Here is an 18,946-nt window from a genome sequence, read left to right on the forward strand (position 1 = left end):
CCCTATCCCTAGGCAATACAGCATACAGGCAGGCTGTACGTTGGCCATATGGCATTCTGGGGAGGCATATTCGTAAGCCAATACCATCCTGCGTGGTTTCAGCCATCCGACATCACTTCCAAGAAGGTGCCTACAATGGATTTGAAAGGCCTCATTTGGATGAAGATTATCTTAATTACCCCTTTCAGTTTTCAGTATTTCTTTTAAGAGTTTAGTGGTATGTTTGTGTTGTTGTGAGCTTACAACCCCAACCCCCTCATTGAAATAAATCTAAAAAACAGTAGACAGAAGACATGAATTTAATTTCAATAAAATTTGTTTATTATTATTTGGTTATTGTTATTATACCTGTGAAACAGATTAAATCTGAAAAGACTCAAAGGTTAGACAAAATGTGATACATTTAGTACAGTATCTTGCTATATGATTTTGGAGGTCCTATCAAACAGAATAAATCCGAAGAGTCAAAGCTTAGACAAAATTTGAAACATTTATTAGATGGTTGCGTTCTGGGACTCACACATGCACAGACATGCAAAGTGACCCATGACAAAATAACAACTAAAAGCTCCCACCACCAGGTACAATTACAAGCAAATAAAAGACAAAGCAACACTAACATGCAACAGCACACAATGACAGACCATGGCAAACGGCATGCAGAATTGCAGTGACAGATCCCACCACCAAGCAAAATTACAGAACAAAAGGAGAAGGCGCAACCAACAAACAACCACTACAAGCACACAGAACACAAACAAAACAAAAACATGCAGCATGCAAAAAATAATGAAGGGTACCGAGAACGATACATACCCACTCACTCATACCTTCACTGCGGTAGGGTCATGACTATAAAAAACAAAGAGGTTATGTTACAGCTGCCAATTACAAATATAAAATCACAAAATTAGGAAATGATTATGATTATTAATAACAGATTCTAAATTCAACTTTTGCTAAAACGTGATTTTTGTGTAAGATAAAAGTTAACTGCTTCCTGTTTTGGAATTTGATTAAAGGATTTTGAGATGGGGGCAGGGCAGGTGCTAATCAAGGAAGCACTGGATTCTCTGAGTGCCGCAGGCGATCTGGTGTAGCTTTCTTGTAAAGACCGTATGAGTGCTGATGCATATCCTGGGGAAATGAAAAACATGTAGATCACATTCACTGATTACCAAGGTCTCATGCAAACATATCCAAATATGATGGAAACTGACTGAAACTACTGACCATATGAGGCCTTCTGTTTAATTGGCCGGACTGTGTGTTCACCTTTCCGGAACCTCGGGTATTGCACGGCATACTTTGCAACACCACCACTTGTTTGCGCAACTTCGCGGCTGCCATTACAGTTGTAGTGCAGAGCTGCCAACAGAAGTCTATAGAAAATCACAAAATGAGAGCAGATTTTGAGATAGAAATATCAGATGTCTGTATGACATGCCAATATGAGATGTAGTTCATCCATTTCGCAACACTGACCTACTGTACATCCCAAGGAAAGAAAACCCTGTGTGTTTGGGAGCGAAGAGCAACATGAGGGAGTGAAATGCCTCAAGGGAAAAGGTTTGGTGCTGTGGCGACAGCTGCTTCACATCCTTCAGCAAGGATGCCTTTGTGACAACAGCCTCCAGTTTCACCGCAACCGTTGAGCCTGTAAAAAAAAAAAAAAAAAAAAAAAAAAAAACCCAAACAAACCATTTTGCTTTACCCTGATTAAATTGTATTCAACCACAGGTTCCAGCAAAAAATCTCTCAGGTCACATTATCATAAAACCAGAGTACACATATTTCATGGTGTATACCTGGTTCTAGCCACTCCTTTTTCTGTTGCTCCCCCTCCAGAAGTAGATGAGCACAACAGGGAAAGGCAGGAGTGTCATGCTCATGGATGTCCTGAATGTGGTTCACCATGCTCTTCCACTTGGCCTCCATGACCTCTGGGTTGCCATCAGGAGTGGAGGCTGCAGTCCAGTAGAGGTGGTTTATAATTGCAGGCCTCCACAACTTCAGGTCCTCACAGTCCTTTTCCTTGGCCGCCGTATCCAAAGCCTTGCTGAGACCTTTTTAACAACAAATGGAAAGTATTATATCGATGGAAATGTAATTTCAAGAATTACCTTAAAGCTTCCAACATCGGGATACATACCTTTCCCGACATGCCAGACATCAAAGAAATGCCTTGTCCCCTCAGTACACATTTCCTCTCGCACCCACTTGGCAACCTTAAAAGTAATACACAAACTGTTAGGAAGCTTGCACTATCTTGCCATCAGTGCATCAGCATGAGTACATTCTTCTGGCATCAGTGTATATTATACCATCCCTGTCATCATTCAGGCCTGGCAGGATGAACAGGCTGTGGTCAGCAATGACCTCGGGGGGATGGGTGGTGACCTAATTGTTGCAGGTGACTGTAGTTAATGCACTATTTATATGGTCTGATATGCTTTGTCAGTGTAAGACTTACTTATTCCCAGGTCTCCTTGACATTTTGGCAAGAATTGAAACCACTCAGTAATAGAGGGGAGAATTTATACATCTATATTGTATATCTTTGTATTTACCTGGTGATGCCTGTCGGTGATGAGGGTTGACACCTGAAGATCCTGCCCCCTGAGGAGGGTTATGCTCCTCTTCAAACCCTCTAACTCGCACCAGTTACTATTCGGGACCTCTGAGCACTACAACATGACACAATCAGTGTAAGTGGTGAAAGTGGATAAAGTTGATTTATTTGTCTGATAACATCACACTTACCTGGACAAGCTGATGGTCGACCTTGTTTATTCTCTCCTCAATCAGCGAGTAGGTCCTGTATTTCGCACAATGTCCAGGAGAGTCTGACCTGGGTATGATTATTTGTAGGCCTATTTATTTGTATTTTTTGCCACAGGCATCTTCTCAACAACTGAATCTAATTCTTCAATTTTAAGATCCGAATCACATAAAACTTTGAAAGAGTCCTCAATACGTGGAATATTGTTCTGAATTTGAGCAACACAAAAAAACCCCATCTGACTCATAAGAGGAGAAATCAGAGGAATATAGTTTAGAATAGAATTGAAACACTTCTTTTTCAATTATTTTTGAATCTTTGCATTCCCCTCCTTGGATCATTAAACTACTGATAGAGTTCCTTTGCTGTCTATTTTTTTCTAAATGACTGAAATATGAAGAGTTCTTTTCACCTTCCTCAATCCACTTGGCGCGCGATCTTATGTACGCACCCTGCGCCGTCTCAAGATACAAATTATCTAATTTACTTTGAAGCTCCATCACCTTATCATTTTCATAGTTACTTAAAACAGGTTTGTTACAACACTGACTTATTTCACAAATTAAATTCCTTTCATATTCTCTTTTATCTTTTATTAAGTTTCTTAGAGAAACCAATGGAAAATTCTCGGATTTAAAATTTTAGAAATTCCCATTTACTTATATTACAATCAAAAGAATCATTTATCTCAATATCTCTCATTAATTTCTTAATTTTATTGCACAATTCTTCATTTTGTAAGAGGAAGGCATTGAACTTCCTTTGTTTCTAAATTGCTTATTTGTGGGTTCTAAAACGAGATCTATTAAACAATGATCTGTTAAAGGAGCTTTAGAAATTGTAGATTTTGAAACATATTTTAGAATGTTGTCACTGACCATCCAATAATCAATTCGTTCAGCGCACATATATACATGAGAATGCAGATTATCACGATGTTTAATGGCTGCCAATTGATTAAAACAGTGAATAATGATCTCTGTATTAATTATCTTGAGCCTGCTGAAATGTGCCTATAAATATAGTTGAATTAATGCTCGCGAGGTGCCTGTAACGATGTTAAATAGGTTAGGCTAATTTAATCAACAACGTACACAGGCGTAGAGGAGAATGACAGTCAACTACTTTGAAACTTATAGCATTTTGGGCATAAACATGTAAATAGTGATAAGACTGACATTGAAAAATGATACAGAATGATTAAAATATTTAAATGTTCGTGGTTCGTTCGTACTGATGTTATTCATCTGTTCTCATACACTTCAGCGTCGCTGTCACTAGTTTAGACAAACACTGACACCCTGTGGTGAAATAATGGCGTATTTTTAACACCCGCTGCTTTCTCAGATCGGCTTGGGTTGGATTAAACTTCATGTTTCGATAAGTTTGGAAAATTCTGCACACAGTAAACATCAATATCCCTTCTCCTGTCAATAAAAATTGCCACATTTGTAAACCTTATTGCGGACACTCATTATAGGTGGCGTTTGTTCAACTCATTGACCACAGTATTGAAAGTAAACATAATCTGAAATAAGTGAGACGACGTACTATTTCCAAACGGAAGTGCGTCACGAAGGTCAGTGCAAGTGGTCCACAGAGGTCATTTCTGTAAGATTTAATGGAAAGTGCTGAAGGGGTATTCAAGTAGTGTGTTTACAACAAAAGACTGAATGTTCAAACCCCAGAAGTGATACGTTTCTGCCATATGCAGTGTATGCTTAATATTAAATGTGTATTTAGTGTGTGTGTGTGTGTGTGTGTATATATATATATATATATATATATAAACTTATATGATGTAAAACCCCATGCAGATTTGTTATTACAAATATCACAATTTATTAGACATTTAATACACAGTAGGAGTTGAACCTGATTGTTAAATGTAAAAATGCATTTGACAATGAAAATCAAACTTCTTGGGAAAGAGTCCTTAACATTTTGTGTTGTCCTTATGTGTACGTCCATGCTCAGGTGTAACAGTACAGTATACTCAAGACATTAAAATGTCCCCACACACAGTGAATTGCATTTCTAACCAACTTGCAGCAATATCAAAATCCAACAATGATAGTAATAATAATAATAATAATCACTTATTTTTTAAATATGGGAACAAGTGTTTAATTCACTGTTAAATAGCACCAAAGTAATCTCTAGCCAGTGACGGACTGGCCATTGGGCAATGTGGGCAAATGCCACTGCGGCCGCCTGGTCTCATCACTTGTTGTGGCCGCATCACAAACAAATAAATAGGCTAAATAAAGCGAGGAAGCGGCCGCCTATTGGCGCAATGGCTGCAAGCGGCAGCACCACCAGCGGCTCGCTCGCCGCACATCACAACTTGTGGCGCACAACCATATAAAAAGGCTAAATACATAAATAAAGCGGAGATGCGGCCGCCTTTTGGCGGATTGGCCGCCCGCAACCGGCAGCACAGCCAGCGGCTCGCTCGGCGCTCATCACAACCATATAAAAAGGCTAAATAAATAAATAAAGCGGAGTGTCTGCAACAATAGGCCGTCGCAAATCAACAGACTAAGTAGGCTATATGAACTGACAAAATGTAAAAATGTGTACCTTGAATGCAATGTAAGTCGCTTTGGATAAAAGCGTCTGCCAAATGCATAAATGTAAATGTAAATGTAATGAATAAAATAATAATAAATTAAGCGGAGCTGCAGGCGGCCACAAAAAAAACAAGGAAAAAAGCAAACAAACAAACACCACGGCCTATCTCAGAAAAATAATAGCCCTATGAACTAAATAATAATAATGACTTTTTATTTCTATTTTTCCTGTGAAGGACAAATAGCCTAAATGTATGTAATCTCTCTATTTATAAGGTATTTTGAATGTTTTTAGTCAGTGGAATTTCTCGCGATCATTGACCTGATGAGATGATAGATAATGACAAGTGAATGATGGGTGATGAGAGCATATCAACAACACGGAGTGAAAGAAAATGGATAGAGGAATGAGAAAACGGCGAGTAGAAAAGGGTGGAGCAGAAAAAAAGAGAGAGAAGAAGCGTGTGAAGAAGAGTGTGTTGTTTGTGTAATGTTATGTTTCTTTGTTGGTTGCAGATGACTTGAGAAGACAAATGTGGCCTCTCTGCTAAAATTGCCAGGGCCTCTTTTTGGTGCCAGTCCGCCACTGTCTCTAGCTAAATAAATACCCTTGACATTTAGTAAAAATATAAAGCAAAGCTGTTCTGTCAACAGTGCAATCATATGTACAAGAATAGATCATGCTCAGAACAAAAGCTGCTTACGTGGACAGTAAAATACTGAAGGTGTTAGTTTCATTTAATGGCTCAAGTTAGTTTAGACAGTGAGAGGAGGGAAATATTAAAGTTTTTTTTTTCCAAACAAAAACTAAGCAGGTAAGGTTTTCAAGTGTCCAATAATGAGTGGGAAGTTCAATTGCAATGGTCCTCACACAGAACAGCAGAACAAAAGGAGACAGAAATGAAAAGTAAAGGACTATTTTTTTAGGCTAACTACATTAAACAGAACTTTCAGATATACCTTGTGGCCTGAAGGGTGTTTTAGAAATGGTGCATGTATGAAGTACAGTTAGTGATGTTACGTCTGACACCGACGCTCCGAAGCTTGCTTCAAACTCGAACGGTCCTTGCAATGAACCACTGCTTCGGAGCTTGTATCATTACGTCACAGTCACATGAAAATGACTTCTGAAGCAAACACACTGGTTCACTCCTGTAGTAAACCACCTGACTGCTTTGACAGCCCAATCCAGTGTTGACAGGTTTGAAACCTGGCGGCTGTATTTCTTCTAAAAGTGAAGGTAAAAAAAAACTATAGAAATCATTACAGAAATTCTATTGGATTTAATGTTTTTCATGGGAATTTTATTGGTTGTAATGGGAATTATAGTGGTCTCTGTGGGTCTACTGATATGTGTTGGGTTGTATTGGTGGGGGCATTAAATCCTAATGGAATATGTCCCTAACACACTACAAAAAATAATGATGTAGTGGTTTAAATGGTAAAAGTCAATGGTTCCTATTTTAATATAAACCATTAGAATTTCTGTGATGGTTTCCAACTTTTTTTTAAGCTGGTCTGATCTTCTGTCCTTGTCTAAAGAAATAATTACACAAACACGCATCATGCTTAATGTTTTATTATCAAGGTGAACACATGAAATTCATCAGTATCTGTAAAATTCACCTACATAAATGAGTTTCACAGCACTAACACTGTTTCAGCTTTGATTGCCTTGGTAAAAACAGTAATAAACGGGGCGTTACTTGCATTTTATGATTGTCAGCTTTGTTGCATTACATTTACTTCACCAGGAGATGGTGCTGCAATTTCTATCTGAATGAAGCTTCGAGTAATGAACCAGTATCAGAAAGCAATAATGCTTCGAAACGCTTCATTTGGCCATCACTACTTATTGGTGCATTTCCGCCACCTTCTGCTCCGGAGTGTAAACCAGAATCCTCCCCTCTCTCTCTTCTTCTTCGGCTTATATCCGGTCTCTCCAGGCCGATAACTGCAACAAGACACAGGTGTTCGTCATTTGCACTTGACCTACTTATGATGGGTACATACCAAAAGATTTTTTACATCTTATAAGATTTTCAAAATGTGATAGACCACAAACATGAGGACAAATAATCCTAGATTTAAGCGTTTTGCTCCTATAGTGTGTGGTGTGCCATGATGTGACAAAGACAGCACACCACACACGTTACAGATTTTCAACCGCAGGCTCGAACAAAATCTCGACTGTGAACACAGGAAATCTCGCAAAATATCATGAGACTTCAGAATAAGCATGGTGGATGATATGCAGGAAGAAATTGCGATGATAGTGTTTGGAATGATTTTCACAGAAAATTCACGTGAAAAAACCATTGTACCCACCATTATATATAACCTTTTATACAGAAATATATTCATTCTTTATTGTCTTTATTTTATCTTTATTGGATTTATTGTCTCTTTAGAAAACGTTATTTAATCCCTCAGTGATCTCAAACTCAATTCCTGGAGGGCCACAGCTCTGCATTGTTTTGCTCCAACCCTAATCAAACACACCTGATCCAGCTAATCAAGGTCTCCTGGGGCCCGTTCTTCGTATGTCGCTAACTCACTTAGCTGGATTTGATTGTTGGCGATTTGGCATGATCTTGGATTGTTTGGTTCTTCGACGCTCATCCTGGACTTGCTGTCATAGCAACAGGTCCGTAATCTTAAACCTGCTCGGGAGCAGGCTTATTTCATGTTAACAGGATTAGACTGCGGCTTCATATGCGGAGTTGATACGGGAAGTCGTACTTGGTTACTTACGTAACCTCGGTTCCCTTAGAGATAAGGGAACGAGTACTGCGTTGCAAACGCTGTGGGAAAACTCCTTTTCTCGAGAATATTGAAGCCTTTATTTTAAAACGCATTGCTGCAGCACAGGCGAGAGCATGAAGCTCGCGCGAGCACGCTGATAGGCTGTGCTGAGGCAACTGCACAAACCAATGGCGAGAAAGCAGAGGCACGCGAACCAATGAGAGCGATTGGCACCCTGCCAGACTCGAGCGCGCCAACTTGGGCGTGACAGGAGAGTATAAATACAGAGAAAACTCACCATATGACAGGTCAAATCGACTGAAGCGAAAAACACCTGATGTAGAAAAATAGCATGGCAAGGCAACGCAGTACTCGTTCCCTTATCTCTAAGGGAACGAGTCCCGCGTCCAGCATCTCCTGGAGGAAGGATAGTACCGTGGGTACTTCACAAGTGTGTGGGTCGAGGTTCCGAGCTAAACACCAGCTGGAGAACACTGACCATTTGAGGTGGTAGAGACGTCTAGTAGACGGAGCTCTAGCCTCCATAATCGTGTTTAGGACACCCTCTGGGAGGCCCTGGGGTACCCGTTGAGTGGCCAAACATGTAGGGCCCACAAGTCGGGACGGGGGTGCCAGATCGTCCTGTTCGCCTGAGTCAGGAGGTCACTCCTCAGAGGAACTGGCCATGGGTCCACTACAGACAGTTGCATCAGCTCTGGGAACCAAGTCTGGGTTCTCCAGAGGGGGGCTACTAAGAGGACTGCGCACTTCGTGTTCCTGATCCGTTCGATGACCTGAGGGAGCATCGAGACCGGAGGAAACGCATAAAGAGGAAGGTTGGGCCATTCGTGGGCCAACGCATCCCTGTTCTTTGAAAAGAAGATTGGGCAGTGACAGTTGTCTTCTGAGGCGAAGAGGTCTACTTCTGCCTTCCCGAAGACCTCCCATAGTAGGAGAACCGTCTGGGGGTGGAGTGACCATTCTTCTGGGGGAACGTTGCCCCGAGAAAGCATGTCTGCTCCTGTGTTCATCGTGCCCGGCACGTGAGCCGCCCTGAGCGAGCGCAGGTTGGAGTGAGCCCATAGCAGTAGCTGTGTGGCTATGGCAAACCGGTTGCGGGATCTGAGGCCGCCCTGGCGATTTATGTAAGAGACCACTGACATATTGTCCGTCCGGACTAAGACGTGGTGTCCTGCCAGGTAAGGAAGGAAGGTTTTCAGGGCCAGAAAAACCGCTTTCATTTCGAGGCAGTTTATGTGTAGGCGTTTCTCCGAGCTCGACCAGAGGCCGGAGGCAGGCCTGCCCTCGTACAGGGCTCCCCAACCGGAGTTGGAAGCATCTGTCGAAATGACCCTCCTCTCTGAAACCACACCCATGCTTATGCCCTGATGATACCAGCTGGCAACTTTCCAGGGGGCCAGAGCTTGAATACAGCGCTGGTCCACCCTGATATTCAAAAGGCCTGAGCGCCAGGCATGGGGTGGTACCTGAGGTGCTAGCCACAGCTGAAGAGGACGCATACGCAGTAGGCCTAATTGGAGTACTGATGATGCCGAGGCCATCAGGCCCAAAATCCTCTGAAAAGTTCGGAGGGGAACAAAGGAGCTCTCTGTGAACGACGCGGCGAGCTGCTGAATTGATAGAGCACGGGCCGAGGTGGGCCATGCTCTCATAAGTACGGAGTCGAGAACTGTTCCCAGGAACGTGATACGTTGGCTGGACAACAGAATAATCTTGGAAAAATTCACTCTGAGCCCTAGGCATTCCAGATGGCTGAGGAGCCAGGCTTTGTGAGTATGGGACTCCGCCTCTGACTGAGTCAGTATGAGCCAGTCGTCGAGGTAGTTCAGAATGCGCATTCCCCGCTGTCTTAGGGGGGAGAGAGCTGCATCCATGCACTTCGTGAATGTACGAGGCGCCAGAGCCAGTCCAAATGGCAGGACTGTGTATTGGTATGTCTGCCCCTCGAAGGCGAATCTCAAGAATGGCCTGTGGTGGGGGTTCACTTGGATGTGAAAGTACGCGTCTTTTAGATCTACTGAAAAGAACCAGTCCCCTGGGCGAATCTGCGCCAGGATGTGTCTGGTCGTAAGCATTCTGAATGGCCGTGACATGAGGGCCTTGTTCAGATGTCTGAGATCTAGAATGGGTCTCAGGCCGCCGTCTTTCTTTGGAACGAGAAAATAACGTCTGTAGAACCCTGACTCGCTCTGTGAAGCGGGGACTGTCTCGATAGCCCCTTTCGCCAGCAGACATAACACTTCGGTGCGGAGGACGTGAGATAACGTGCTCTTTACTGAGGTTTGGATGACAGCGCGAAAGCGCGGAGGTCTGCGGGCGAAATGAAGCGAGTAACCGCGCTTTATAATGTTCATCACCCATTCTGAAACTCCGGGGATGGCCTGCCAAGCCAGAGCCCGATGAGCCAGCGGTATGATCATATCTGATGACGGAACGCCCAGAGTAGGAGGTTCGATCTGACATGAATTTAAGAGAGAAATTTAGCTCGATTTGTGCTTTTTGTGGGTCGCTGTTAAAACAGCGTTTGGGTGCAGGGGTGCGTGACAAGTGACGGGCCCATGTTCTGCATTTAAAACTGCTCCAGCTGCCTGAACTGAAGAGGGGGCTGTGAGTAGCACTCGAGCGGTCTTCGGGGCAGGTCCGGCCGCGGCGGGACATAAACCCCTCTTTCTGCCGGCTAGGACGGTATCTTGGGCTCGTGGTCGATCGTGAGCTTCGGCCGAGGCCCCTGGCGCTTGGGGAACGGGTACCGTTTCGCGGGCTTCAGGTGCTGGCTGGTTTCAGCCGCTGGGCGGGGCTGGTGAACCTGTGGCACTGACTTTTCTGGCCGTGGCGTGCTCTTGGGGCGCCGTGAAGCCGAGCTGGAGCGTTTGGGCAGGAAGTGCTTCATAGCACTTGAAGCTTTCTGAGCCTCGGTAAAACGCTCTGCGAAGCCGTTGACAGATGGGCCAAAGAGACCAGTTGTGGAGACTGGAGAATCGAGGAAGGCGGTCTTGTCCGCGTCCCTGATTTCCGTTAAATTCAGCCATAAATGGCGCTCCAACACCACCAGGCTGGCCATATTACGGCCGAGGGCTTGAGCCGTGGTCTTAGTAGCCCGTAGAGCCAAATCCGTCGCACTTCGGAGGTCTCTAAAAGCGTCCGGGTCAGGGCCTGACTCATCCATGGAGCGGAGGAGCTTAGCCTGGAACACTTGAAGAGTTGCCATGGCGTGTAGTGCAGAGGCGGCTTGGCCGGCGGCAGCATAGGCGCGGCTGGCTATAGCCGAAGTAGTCCTGCACGGCTTAGATGGGTGCACCGTCTTTGACCTCCAACTACCTGCAGTGGGAGGGCACAAATGTGCGGCGACCGCTTCCTCAAGTGGTGGGAGAGACACATAGCCCTTCTCTTCAGCGCCATCAACAGTGGAGAGCGTGGAAGAGGCAGAAGAGCGCGTTCGCGCTGAAAAGGGCGCGCGCCAGCTTTTAGTGAGCTCTTCATGGACCTCAGGCAGAAAGGGAGCGGCACGCTGGGGGGGGGGCCTGCTGGCGCCCTGGCAGGTACCACTCGTCGAGGCGGCTTCTGGCGGGTTCAGCTGGGGAAAGCCAGTCGAGTCCCAGCTCGTGACAGCACGAGACATGACGCGGAAAAGTTCGGCGGAGGAGTTTTCCCACAGCGTTTGCAACGCAGTACGAGAGAACGTTCTCGTAAGGGAACCAGCGCAGCGCGATAGTGCACTTTCTGAGATATATCTTTTTTCTCGTGACTCGTGAGATTGTCGTTTACATTATTAATTTGTTGGAAACGCACATTTATTTTCGACTTGTCAGAGTCGGGCTTTAACTACAGCACAAACTGTTTGCATTGCCCTAAGATTATTTGCGAGTGGCTCTTTCCTTTACACTATTGGAGATGCGGAGAACTTGATGGAAAGTGCTGTCTGTCGTGTCATTCGGAGTTTACCTGGTGCTTTTAGGTTTAAAAAACAGTTTTAGGTTTTTTTGTGGCATTTCCAAGCCACTTAAGACCCAATGTTGTAAAGCAGTTTTTTTTTTTTTTTTTTGACTATCATAATTTTATGAAGATCATGCAATCATGACCATGCCGATGTCACTCAGGCTTCACTAACGTGATTGGTACCATAGACTATAGGCTACACCATAGACTGCCATCAAGGCCTCAATGAAGGGGATAATGTGAACAGAAAGGGGGTTCACAATGTAAATGTGCGGCCCAGTTACTATTGTGATTCTTAATATTCCAGATTAGTAATATTATATATAAAAAAAAAAAAAAAAAAAAAAGGCAGTTGACTAAAATCTTCCATATCACAAACGTGAAAGCAAAATGGCCAGGATCTGTGCAGGACTAAAGAATTTTCTGAGATTCACATTAATGCACATTATTTGAAAGTGGTAAGGAAAGTGTTACGGTCTTGGACCTGTTAGCTCCTCCTCCTCTGCGGTTTGCCTGTTCGTTATGTCTCCCCTAATAGGTGAGCAGAGCACAGGTGTGGCGTGTTGCGGGTGATTGCTCCAGGACCGCGTGTGCTTGTTTCCAGTATCCTGGGTGTTAAAAGCTCTCCAGACCTGGTTGAAGGAGGCCGCCGCTTCTCCTTCTCTCCTGCACCGTTTTGCTGATTTTGTTTCCTTTTGCATGACACTTCACATACCCTGATGGCATACGTTTTCGTTTCTTAAGTTTAACAATTACACTGACTTTATTTATTTTACGTTGCTCATTCTTTATCTTTAATAAATATATTTTTGAAATCAAATAATCCGCGTGGTCTCCCCTCTCTGTTGCATAGCCCGGCGTAGGCTGTATGTAACAGATTGGGGGCTCGTCCGGGATTTGAACGTTCGGGATCTGAAACGACAAACAGACTGAGGGGATTCGTCAAAATAAGGATTTGAAATAACATCGGTAAATATATATTTGTTGATGCTTATAACTAGGTTTTGAATAGCCTATAGTCGTTAGAAGTTTAAGAAGTTTTTTTTTTTGATAGTTCATTGAGTTGAACGTTTTTGTTTTGAATCATTGGGAAGACGCATGTGGATTAGTTTGAAAATTAATTGCGTATTAAGTTATTTAATTATTTTTCGTTATTGGTGCGGAGAGGAGGAGAATATTTTGTTAAATTTGTGCCTGAGCTGTTTCAAAGTTGTGTAAGCCAGGTTGAAGAATTAGCGGTGAGCTATTGTTTGGTAAGTGTGGGTCTGCACTGCGCGTTCAATATTGAGTCTATTGATAAAGTATTCGATAAAATTATCGGAGTGTTGCGAGTGCCCGTCAAGTTTTTATTTATTTTTGTTTGTTATTTTAGTTTGTTATTTTTGTGCTATCCTGGGCAGAGGGCACCGTCGTGGATGCCTGCTTTAACGACATTTTGTCGGGGGAGTTAAGGCACCGCTGATATTGTGTATTAAAGATCTCTGTCCTTGGGAGATGCATGAAGAGGATCGCTGTTTTTTTTTTCCTTTCTTCCTTTTTATAGGGCAGCTCCGTTTTGTCTCGTCTTGATGCGCAGTGTTGTGGCCACGCTTACATTTGAAAAGGTGAGCTTGTTTTTCTTTAGAATCTGTAAGAATTGTATGCTGTAGGATTAGTTAAATTTTTATGGCTAGTTTGGAGGATTTTTTTTTAGCTCCATCTGTGGAGGTTCTGAATAATTTGACAAAGGATCAGTTGCGTCAAGTTTGTGAACATTATAACTTTGACCTGGGTTTACCCAGAACAGCGAAATTAACCCAGATCAGAGTGTCAGTTCAGGCGGAATTGGTCGTTAGGAATATTCTTTCGTCACCTGCATCTCTAATTATGGAGGAGTTAGAGTTCGGAGAAGCAACGTCGACACCTCTTTCGACAGAGTTTTCTAAAATGTCACTTACGTTTGAGCAACAAAAGGCGTTGATAGAAATGCAACAGAGAGAAAGAGAAGCTCAACGTGAGGCAGAGCAGAAAGAGAGAGAGGCAGAACGTCGAGAGAGAGCAGCTCAACGTGAGGCAGAGCGTCAATTAGAGATGGAAAGAATAAAAAGTGAACGTGAGGTGGCTTTAGAACGGCTGAGACTGAGCGCTGAAGGTAGGCTTCCAGTTGATGGGGATGAGGGTACTCCTCCTTGGGGGTCTGTGCGGTCCCCTGATATATCTAACATGGTTAGGTTGCTGCCGAAATTCAATGAGAGAGATCCAGATATATTCTTTTCTTTATTTGAGAGTGTGGCTGATGACCGTGGCTGGTCTGACTCTGAAAGAACGTTGTTACTCCAAAGTGTTCTTGTAGGTAGAGCACAAGAAGCGTTTATTGCGTTGCCTGTGCCAGATAGAAAAAAATATGTCAAAGTAAAAGAGGCAGTGCTTAAAATTTATGAATTAGTTCCTGAAGCTTATCGTTTGCGGTTTCGCAGCTGGAGAAAGGGAGATAAACAGACGTATACAGAGGTAGCGAGGGAATTGTACAGCCACTTTAATCGTTGGTGCTCTGCGGTGGGAGTCACTACTTTTGAAGATTTGTCTAATCTGATTGTTTTAGAACAGTTCAGAAATATTCTTCCTGAGCGTGTTGCTACCTATGTATTTGAGCATAAGATGAAAACCGCCGCGGAAGCCGCAGTCATGGCTGATGATTTTGCTTTGACACATAAGTATAGTTTTAAAGAAAACAATACAGGTAAGGGTTATCAGGAACAACGTTTTGGACGTTTCAATAGAGTTTTGGGGTCTTCGTTGGGTTCATTTGAGTCACCTACTCAGAGTAGAATAGATTCACACTCTAGTCAGTCACACAGAGGTGCTGTGAGTTTTCGCAGAGATTCTAGGTTTTCTGCGTTTACACCTGCTAGTCAGGCTAAGAATGATGCTGATGTGTGTCGATACTGCTTGGAAAAGGGGCATTGGAAGAAAGACTGTCCTGTTTTAAAGGGGAAAAGTCAGAGAAGGGGTACTGAGGTTGTTAGGGGGGTCACACTTGCTGTATCTGAGTCAATACCTGCTAAAGTTTTGGTGGGTGAGACTGAGGTTAAAACTGAAGGCGTTGTGATTTCACCTCAGCCATCGGGCCTGAGTTCTGTTGAAGTTAGTGAGAGAAATGGTAGGGCTGATTCAGTTATAGCGGGTGGAAGTGGTTACTTTCCTTTCGTTACTGATGGTCTTGTTTCACTGGTGGGTAGTTCCATCCAGGTGCCAGTTAAAATACTTAGGCATACAGGGGCATCGGAGTCTTTTATCCTGGAGTCTGTTTTGCCTTTTTCTGCTGACTCGAGTACTGGGAACAATGTTTTAGTCCGGGGGATTGGGTTGCAGGTTGTTTCTGTTCCTTTGCACAGAGTTAATCTGCGGTCTGATTTAGTACAGGGGGAAGTAAAGATAGCAGTCCGCCCTTCCTTACCAATAGAGGGCGTCCATCTTCTTTTGGGTAACAATCTGGCTGGAGAGCGTGTCTGGCGTGATATACCGCCCCCTGTAATTGTTAAGAATGTTCCCTCTATTGCAGAGGACAGTGACGTTCGTGGTCAGAATTTGTCTGTCTTTACAGCTTGTGCTGTGACACGGGCTATGAGCCGTGCCTCTAATGAAGATGTTTCTCAGACTAGAGAGTTTAAGTCTGTTATTGTGCCTAATTTACCTTCTTCTCTCTCTCATAGTGATTTTGTTGCAGCTCAAAAAGAGGATGTGACATTAAAAGATCTGTTCGTTGGGGTGTTACCACCTGAGGAGTTGCGCAATGCAGTGAGGGGATATTTTGTTCAGGACGGGTTGTTGATTCGGAAGTGGTCTTCTCACACTGACGAAGGGGTTGAGGATCCAGTGTTTCAGGTGATAGTACCAGTTAAGTTTAGAGATTTGGTCCTACAGACAGCTCATGGGGAGGTAGCTGGGCACTTGGGGGTAAGAAAAACCTATGACCGTCTTATGCAGTACTTCTATTGGCCTCGCCTAAAGAAGGATGTGGCATCCTTTATTAAGACGTGTCATGTATGCCAGTTAACAGGGAAGCCTAATCAGGTGTTAAAGCCAGCTCCACTCTACCCTATTCCAGCTGTAGGAAAACCATTTGAACATCTGTTAATTGATTGTGTGGGACCATTGCCTCCATCTAAGTCAGGGTGTGTTTACCTGCTGACGGTGATGTGTCAGTCTACCCGATATCCTGCTGCCTATGCTTTGCGCACAATAACAACTAGATCTGTGGTGAAAGCCCTTTCACAGTTTATCTCTATCTTCGGTATCCCTCATATTATACAGAGTGACAGAGGCTCTAACTTTACGTCACGCATGTTCAGAGAAGTGCTCGAGCAGTTGCGGGTGAAACATCAACGTAGTAGTGCTTATCACGCCCAGAGCCAAGGGGTTCTGGAGCGTTTTCATCAGACACTGAAATCACTTCTCAGAGGTTATTGTGTTGAGCTTAACAGAGACTGGGAAGAAGGGCTCCCATGGTTAATGTTGGCAGCACGAGAGGTTACCCAGGAGAGTACGGGTTTCTCGCCTAATGATTTGGTATTTGGCCATAGAGTTCGTGGGCCTTTAGCAGTCTTACAGGGGGAGCTGAAGAGTCTTGAGTCTCCTGTAAATTTGTTGGACTATGTAAATGGTTTTCGGCGTAGGCTGCTTTTAGCCTGTGAGATGGCGACGGACAACCTGACTAAAGCCCAACAGAGAATGAAGAGTTGGTATGACCGTCGAGCTGAGCCAAGGGTTTTCAGTCCTGGTGATCAGGTTTTGGCCTTGTTGCCAATAGCAAACTCTCCTTTCCTTGCAAAATATACAGGTCCTTATAGGGTTGTTCGACAGGTGTCAGACTTGAATTATTTACTCTCCACACCAAATCGTAGGTGTTCCACTCAGCTCTGTCACATAAATCTGTTGAAGTCCTATTATAGCAGGTCTTCGGTCTCTGGGACAGCAGAGTCTAGTGACCTGGTTATGCCCGTTTCTTTAGCCGCAGCGGTTGAGGCTCATAGGGCCTTTGAGACTCCCTACATGGTGGCAGCACGTAGTGGTGAGGATATGGTAGGTCCTGATGATGGTGTGTTGAAACCTCGTCTGAGGAACTCTGAAAAATTGGCGGAGTTGAATACACTTTTTGGACATTTGCCAGAGGAACGTGCATCAGAACTGTCATCTTTATTGTCTGATTTTCCTTCTTTATTTTCAGATACACCATCATGTACTCATTTAATTGAGCATGATATTGATGTTGGTGACGCAGAACCAATAAGACAGCGGTTCTATCGGGTGTCACAAGACAAACAGCGACATCTAGAGGCAGAGGTGAAGTACCTGTTGGATAATGGGTTGGCAAAGCCTTCCTATTCGAGTTGGGCTTCACCCTGTATATTGGTTAGTAAACCTGATGGTACACATAGATTCTGTACCGATTATCGTAAATTGAATAACATCACGAAATCGGATTCTTTTCCACTTCCAAGAGTTGAAGATTGTGTTGATCGTGTAGAATCCGCAAGGTTTGTGAGTAAGTTTGATTTGCTGAAAGGTTATTACCAAGTCCCTTTGTCATCTCGAGCTCAGGAAGTTTCAGCTTTTATAACACCATCTGGACTATATTCTTACTCTGTTATGAGTTTCGGTTTACGAAATGCTCCAGCCACATTTCAACGACTTATGAACCGTGTCGTTTCTGGTTTGCACGGATGTGCTGTGTACCTTGATGATGTGGTTGTGTATAGCGAGGAGTGGTCTGAACATCTGGACCGTATTCGGGCTCTCTTTACTAGGCTTGTTGATGCTCGTCTCACTGTAAATTTGGCCAAGTGCGAGTTTGCCCAGGCTACAGTTGCATATTTGGGGAAGATCGTAGGGCAGGGGCAAGTGAAGCCGGTCCATGCTAAAGGGGTGGCTATTGATAAGTTTCCTGTTCCTACCACCAAAACCGAGTTGCGGCGCTTTTTGGGGATGGTAGGGTATTACCGTAGTTTTTGTTCCAACTTTTCTACGGTGGTAGCCCCTTTGACTAACCTGTTAAAAGCTAAAGTGAAATTCGAATGGACGGTGACCTCTCAGACTGCTTTTGATAATGTCAAGTTGTTGTTGACTTCGGCTCCAGTTTTGATGGCACCCCGTTTAGATCAGCCTTTCCAGATGCAGGTTGATGCAAGCCATGTGGGGGCTGGTGCGGTGCTCCTGCAGAGTGATGAGCAGGGGGTGGACAGGCCAACATGTTACTTCTCAAGAAAGTTTAATTGTCATCAGTTGAATTATTCAACTATTGAGAAGGAAACATTGGCGTTAGTTTGGGGTCTACAGCAGTTTGATGTATATTTAGCTGGGGGTGCTGTTCCTATCACTGTTTACTCAGATCATAATCCATTGACATTTCTCCACTCTTTAAAGAGTCCTAGTCAGCGCCTTATGCGCTGGGCTTTATTTTTACAGCCATACAATTTAGAGATACGGCACATTCGGGGCGTGGACAATGTTATGGCTGACGCTTTGTCCCGTGCTCCGGGTGGGCTGGAGTGAATGTTTTGTCTTGTCCCATCTTTCTCTCTCTTCCTGTTTCTGCACTCTCTTCTTTTGCCTAGTCTCCTTAAATGTAGCTTTCCAGGTACCGGGATTTGCTGGAGTTCTGGTAATGGGGAGGGGCGATTGGAGCTGGTGGAGGGGTTGGGGGGGCCTGTGGACCAAAGAGTTTTTCTGTCCAGTCCATGTATGCAGTTTATCTACATCTCGGAATCAAAGTTAAGTGCTCACTTTTAGATATAGAAGTTATTTTTAAAATTAAAAATTGTTTATTTTGCTGTGTGGGGTTTTTTGCAGAGGCCTTTTTAGGGGCCTCTGTCTTAAGGGAGGGGGTGTTACGGTCTTGGACCTGTTAGCT

At 43.9% G+C, this 18,946-nt stretch overlaps 1 protein-coding gene across 2 annotated transcripts in view; it reads right to left on the reverse strand.

Annotated features, from left to right (window-relative positions):
* Positions 1–6,919: 6,919 nt before the first annotated feature.
* Positions 6,920–18,946, reverse strand: part of LOC311297301 (uncharacterized protein) — a 42,829-nt gene continuing 30,802 nt past the window's right edge. For both annotated transcript variants that reach the window (XM_084419539.1, XM_084419540.1), the window contains exon 12: positions 6,920–7,309. In XM_084419539.1, coding sequence (XP_084275665.1) covers positions 7,204–7,309 — 106 coding nt within the window. In that variant the 3' untranslated portion in view covers positions 6,920–7,203. The remainder of the gene's footprint in view (positions 7,310–18,946) is intronic.

Source organism: Rutilus rutilus (genome assembly GCF_951802725.1).
Source record: "Rutilus rutilus genome assembly, chromosome: 9".
Classification (NCBI taxonomy): Eukaryota; Metazoa; Chordata; class Actinopteri; order Cypriniformes; family Leuciscidae; genus Rutilus; species Rutilus rutilus.